Here is a 6,674-nt window from a genome sequence, read left to right on the forward strand (position 1 = left end):
CCCCCCATTGAATGCTCGAGCAATGACGTTCGTGTCGATGGGAAAGCGGAATCGCAAGCGAACCGTAATAAGAAAAGCGGAAGACGGGCGGGAAAAGGTACGGAGGATAAAAAATTGGGTTGGATGACAATATTATTATATATAAGAGGAGAGATATTTCAACCAGCATGCTTCACCTACGTTTCATACACAACTAGTGGTGGTTAGCGCTCATCAAAAAATACCAGCTACGCTAATAATTACTATATCAACATTCGCAATATAAGATACATAATTATCAGACTGAAATACAAATATAAATATATATATATGTATATGTATATACTAAGGGGTTTATGGAACTGGGACAAACTAGGAGAGATCGAAGGGAGAGGGAAGGAGGACCTGCTGATCGGGAAAGAGAGGCGGCTTTCGCCGTGGTGACATATTTCTCAACGATGACGAAATGTTATCTTCTTGTCACTGAGCAGATATTAGATCGTAGATAAACACCAGACGAGGCAAGGTTCGATCATTCAATATCGATGTAGCCGCTCGAATATCGTGGTACTTTTTTTTTGTCGTCGACGGTGACGATTTCACGATTTTGCAAAATATCAAAGTTCCGTCGAATTCGGAAATAAGGGGCACAATGACTCTAATTTACGAGACAATTATCAGCGACTGTAATTTCTCAACCCTTTATAGGACATCAACATAATTCCATTTCGTTTTAATTTACATAATTTTATCACCTGTACATTTGATAATTAAAAAACAAAAAAAAAATACAAAAGACAGTAAAAAGTATTACGCGACAAAAGAAATTAATGTTAATAGAACTTTATGTTATAATCAATTTTTCAAAAACCGTACTCGATTTCTCTTGCCCTATAAAGGATTAGTATTATATTACTTAAGCTATTATCGATCTCGTATCTAAAGCTTAAAGCCCGTGACCTCTTCCTTACGCATCCCATTGACATTACAATACATCGCGATAATTATACGTTTGGGCTATAATGGATTAGACTACACCTTGATTATAAATCGATCGTATAATTGTAATTTAATGTACAAATTGCATATTCGGAATGCAATGAGTTTCGCGTAATGAATTGACATTGTATTTCGTGTGATATCACTTTGCTTTTTTTCCGAGTGATTCAAGGCGCGATGTCGAGCCAGATTAAAAGTTTCCCATTACAGCTCATAACGCTCCGCTTGAGATTGCAAAATCGTTACAGAGAGTACTCGGTAAAATCGTCACGTCTCTCGTCGGGGCGATACACGACATTGCGATAAGACATTTCCGAAATGATAGTTCAGAGAAAAACGTCAAAACGACGCTTTACGACGCGGATAAACGACCCCGCTCTCCGTACCGCTAAATTTATTGCTGAAATTCCATACGAAATTTTCCCGCTCCTTCATCTCAAACCGAGAGGAGTACACTACAACCGCGCGCCGTTAATCCCGGATCGTACATCGCCGAATTTTCGAAACATGTATGATAATCCCGATTTGCAGTCTCGACGACGATCCGCCCGGAGAATTCGCTTCCCCAAGACGATTGAGGCTTGTTTCGACCCGTATATAGAACGTATAGAAACTAGGCGAAGTATTCTATTATCAATCGGGGAGTGAAAGAGCAGTCGAGAAACTTCGGCAAGATCAAATTTCGATGGCCGGGGGAACTGCGAGTAATTTCGACATGTATTCATGGTAGGGAAGAGGTGGAATGAGATGGAAGGTCTTCCATGTCGAAAATTGAACCAACCGAAACTACGCCAGTTCCAATACCCGATTCTTTGCGCTCCAAAAATGGGTGCAGTCCACTCGACGCTAAAAATGCTGCGAAACATTTGATTGACTAATCAGAGGAAAGAATTTTACTAATTGATCAATCAAAGACTGCTTTAAAGCATTTTTTGGTTGATCAATCAAAAAGTAGCGTAAAGTGGATCGTAGCCCAAGATTTTCGTAAAAAGCCATAAAACAGTATCGTCGGGCGCTCGTTGTGAGCGCCTGTCTCAGGATTTCTCTGCGCTCTTCTAAAAGGCAACTTTGAAAATAAATACATCGAGAAGGCATCGAGACGCTCCGACGATACCGATTTGGCTCGAAAAACATCTCCCTCCGGAACAACTCGCGAACAGCGCGTCTTTCTGTTTCTCTTTCTCTTTCTACCCTTCGTGCACCGAGAAAAAAGTATTTGGTACTTGTAAACTATAATTGCATGGTAAAATAATTGTGACTGTCTTCCTCCCGTCCCCGAAAACAAATGATTATTTTCTTTTTAGTATATGGAATTATAGATATAATTATTACTGAGAGAGACATTATAGCAGTAATAATTATAAAATTGGAACCATAATTGTTTTACCATACAGTTATAATCACGAATACCAAACACTTGTTTTTCAGTGTGCCGAGAAACCGCGATACACGAACAGATACTCTCGGTCGTAATTAATTTCGTTTCCTTTCTCATGTGAAAATATCCTAGAGCGGGAAAAGAGAGAGAGAGAGAGAGAGAAAAAGAGAGATAGAAGGAGTGTAGAGAGGAAGCTGAAAAGAGGTAGATGGATCGATGGCGAAGCAGGAACGAGAAGGTGCCGCGCCGATATTGCGTGGTTGTCCGGGACGGGAGAGTTCGTTAAGTACGGCGCCCATTCCTCACATTATTGGCGTACGAGAGTACGCAAGAGTCGCCAAGAATGGGAACTGGAACGAGAGACATTACGCCTCTCAGCTGCTCCTCGCTCGCTCCGTCGTGTTTCGTCGCTCATCCACCACCTTCTTCGTCACTGTTTGTCACGTTTCTTTCTTTCTTCTACATTCGCATCTACTTTTGTAATATCCCCTTAATATGTCATAAATATCACTCGCGAGTTTTTTTGTTATCCTTAACGCGTCACGGTGTATGTATATAATTATATTTGTTTTGTTCATATATATTTATATGTATATTAAAGTATATAGTATCACTAGAGAATATTACTTGTGTGTTCAGAAGAATCAGAGAATTCCTTCTGAACCCTTATCTCTCTCTCTCTCTCTCTCTCTCTCATCGCTCGATCCTTCTCTCGCTCTCCTAGACGCTCTAATGTTCGTTTCGACAAGTGTATTATTATCCAAATCCTTTCGCATCGAGTATTCGTTTGTGTATATATATCTAAGATTATCCCTTTATATTGATTATACGCGCGCGTGAACAAGCGCCACCGCGACGTTTTTGTAATACTCGTAATAATCTAGCGCAGTTAAAAGTTTGAGTCAATCGCTTATTGCTCGAAATTTCTTCATATTCCTCAATGATGATTTTCTCGTCAAAGAACGCCCCGTGTTCGTTCTCGCCGACGGCGATTCTTCTCCGATCAAAAAGGACCGTCGAGATTCGTTGCGGATATTCGAGATTCGTCGGCATCGGTCGACATGAGATCATTTGGGCGACAAATTGACGCATGCAATCGCACTTAATACTTAATACAACGAACTACTAGTAATACGAAAACAAAAGGAAAGACAATAGAAAGTAAAGAAAATAAATTAAGTGAATATCTCGCGACGATATCATACGGTCGCATTCATTCAACAATTCGAAAATGCTTAAAACTAAAGACTAAAATGAGAAATGATAGTTTCCGAGATATATTGCTATTAACACTTTGACGAATAATTTAATAAAACAAAAGAAAGGAAAAACAGCGAGAAATATCGATTCGAAAAAGAAACTTATTACACGGATTTCTTCTTTTTTTCTTCTTTTTTCTTACGAGAGACACGAACAATAATTCTCGCGAAAATACCATCAATTAAATACTCGTCGCCGTCGAGTCGATCTCGGGGCGTATTCCACAAGTGATTACATATAAATTAAATATTCTCATTTGTCTCGCAAATTCCTTAACAAATATTCTTTATAATACTTCTCACAAATTCCTTATTTACGCGGTTTAAAGACTTAAATCTAATTTATCGCTTGAGTTTTACGTGAGCTAATCTCAATGGTTTCCATTTCTCGCAGTCGCACGAACTCTTAAATATATTTTATAAAGATGCGTAATAATATCTCTTAAGTATCTGTCTCACATTCTCTCTCTCTCTCTCTCTCTCTCTTTTTCGCGCGCATGCTGAGGCCATGCTATCGGCCCTCTTTCCTTATTGTTACTCGCTCTTCTGTCTCTCTCTTTCTCTCTCTTTCTCTCTCTTTTATAAATATCTATCTCCGCTATCAGTAATGCTACCCGCTTAAGCCTAACTTAAATAGAACTCGCCAACTCGCCATCTTTCACTCTCTTAGGAGCTCATTACGTTACGCCGATCGCGTGCAGCGTGTGTCGCGGGTGTGATCTTGTCAATTAATCTTAACAGCTATACGCGCGCGACTTTTCGTACGCGAATTACATATATCGCAAATCGCTAAAAGTCTTGCTTAGAGATTAACGCGATTTTCGAATTACTCGAATTACACATGTGTAATCGCTATAGTCTTATCCTTACTTAACGCGATGGGAGCGAGCGGAGAAATATTGTCTTCCATTATTTGAAGAAAAATATATATATATGTATATGTATGTGTATATACGTGTTTATCGTATGTATATATGTACCTATACATTTTATATATATATATATATATATAGTTATGTACGTGTCCCTCGTGTGTTACTCGTGTATGCCGTACGTATGTAATATCGGGAGAGTCTGCCCGCTCGCGCAAAATGGATTATGTATATTGACCTGTTGCCTCTGGAAAGGCGAAAAGACACGAAGCTCCGCCGAGAGCGATGAGCGGAAGCATCGACGGCGATACGACGAAGAGAGACTGTGAAAGGGTCCGTCGTCGTTTTCTATTTTGAAGTTGTCGTCGTTGCCATTGCCGTTCGGATCCCGAAAAAAGGAACGCGAATCGGAGAGCTCGTTGCTCGGGAGTTACGCACTTGACCGTCTCTGAAGTGGATGAGTCTCCCTTCGGTTCGTTCGTTTGGCACTTGGCGTTGTGGACGCGGGTCTCAAGCCCGATCTACATAAAACAGATCGCAGGTCACAAGTGAAACGTATTTTTCAGATTATATATAATTGCTCGCAGACGTAGAACGTGAAAATTGAAGTTCACCCAACTTTCTGCGCATTCTGCAAATTATTATAATTAAAATATGTTGATTTTTCTTGTGCAACCTGCGACGCGTTTTGCGTCTTATGTAGATCGGGCTTAAAGTCTTTCTAGCACTAGTCTTTCGCTATACGATTCGAATCGTGCTGAAGGTCTAAAAGCGACTGGTTTTTATTCAAAAATACCAGTAGGTAATTGGGAAAATGACGTTTTATATTCCGCGACGTAACGATGAAAGCGCATACATTGGTTCGACGCATCGCATTGGTGCTTCCGCTGATCGCTAACGGAGACAACTCAATCGGGGTGTTGGCGAATATGTGATAAAACATTATAAGAAAATTAAGAGGGACGCATAACGGAAAGTAAGAGATGCGGAAATCAGAAGGGAAATGATTTTAGTGTTCTCTCTTTTTCTCTCTTTCTCCCTTGATATGGAGTAAAGTCGTTCACGGCGTCCGCCGCTTCTCGATTTTCTTCCTTTTATTGCTTCATACGCACCGAGAGAACGGCTGTTGCGGGAACACTCAGGAGGCTCGAGGTTGCCGCGAACGCTGTGAAACGAGTGCCGCTAATGGATCGCGTTAATTAATCGATGATTAACGTAATGGGCGTGGCGACGTGGATAAAACGCGGTCCCGCACGCGCTTTTGACTCTAATGCGTACGACGCGTTAATCTAAATAGGAACCAAAGTGTGCTGAAACGCAATGACTCGTGATTGTGAAAAGTAATATAAGAGAAGCCGCACGAAAACGAAAGACGAGGGACTCGAAAAAACTAACGTACATATATAAGGAGATATCTAATCACGCCTCTTTACAAATAAATTAAGTAACGTATAATTAAATCGCAAAATATGTTCGATCTCCACACTTGGAAAAGTAACATATAATTACACGGAGATGACTCTGTTCTCCTTCTTCGGGTGTGTTCTTCATTCGCTGGGTCTCCATACGTCGAAGATGGTTGATTCTCTTGGCAATCTTTGCTCTCATCTTTACTCATTCTTCGCTCGAGCGCGAATCGATTGAAATTTTAACCTTCTTTACTGGATCCTTTCACTTTATCCGCTTCCCACGATGCCATTCCATGATGAAAGTATCGAAGAATCCATTTCTCCTATAGCAGCATCGTTTCACGGAGATAAGAGAACGATGGATAAAACGACGAAGCATTAACGGAAGTCGTTCCTTCGAAGTCGAGTGTTATTACTTGCAGCGCGAGCGGTGAGCCATTTCCAGAGACACTAAATCCCCGAATAAGAATCGAAAGGCGGGGGGTTCGCGCCACGATTAACCTCGGAGAAGGAATATTATATCGTATCGTACACGAGGAAGATGATCTCTTCCTCGAAGAGAGGATCCGTCGGATCCAAGAGATCAGAAGAGAGCGGGAGCGCGTGCGATATATCATACGTATCCCCTCTTTAAACGTACATTCCCATCCCGTACATGGATCCCCAATCGACGCCCTGGAAGCTTGACATGTCGACGTTGGTGAGCGAGTAGCCCTGATAGGGATTGCCGGGCGCCGCGGCGGCGGCCGCGGCGGCGGCGGGCGACGACGCCGCCGCC

The 6,674-nt window shown here is 41.4% G+C and overlaps 1 protein-coding gene across 1 annotated transcript in view; it reads right to left on the bottom strand.

The window, feature by feature from the left end:
• Positions 1-6,526: 6,526 nt before the first annotated feature.
• msi (RNA-binding protein musashi) overlaps positions 6,527-6,674 on the bottom strand; it is a 61,934-nt gene continuing 61,786 nt past the window's right edge. The window contains exon 4 of the mRNA XM_018537177.1: positions 6,527-6,663. Within this exon, the coding sequence (XP_018392679.1) occupies positions 6,527-6,663 (137 nt within the window). The remainder of the gene's footprint in view (positions 6,664-6,674) is intronic.

Source organism: Cyphomyrmex costatus, unplaced genomic scaffold (assembly GCF_001594065.2).
Source record: "Cyphomyrmex costatus isolate MS0001 unplaced genomic scaffold, Ccosl1.0 scaffold166, whole genome shotgun sequence".
Taxonomy (NCBI): domain Eukaryota; kingdom Metazoa; phylum Arthropoda; class Insecta; order Hymenoptera; family Formicidae; genus Cyphomyrmex; species Cyphomyrmex costatus.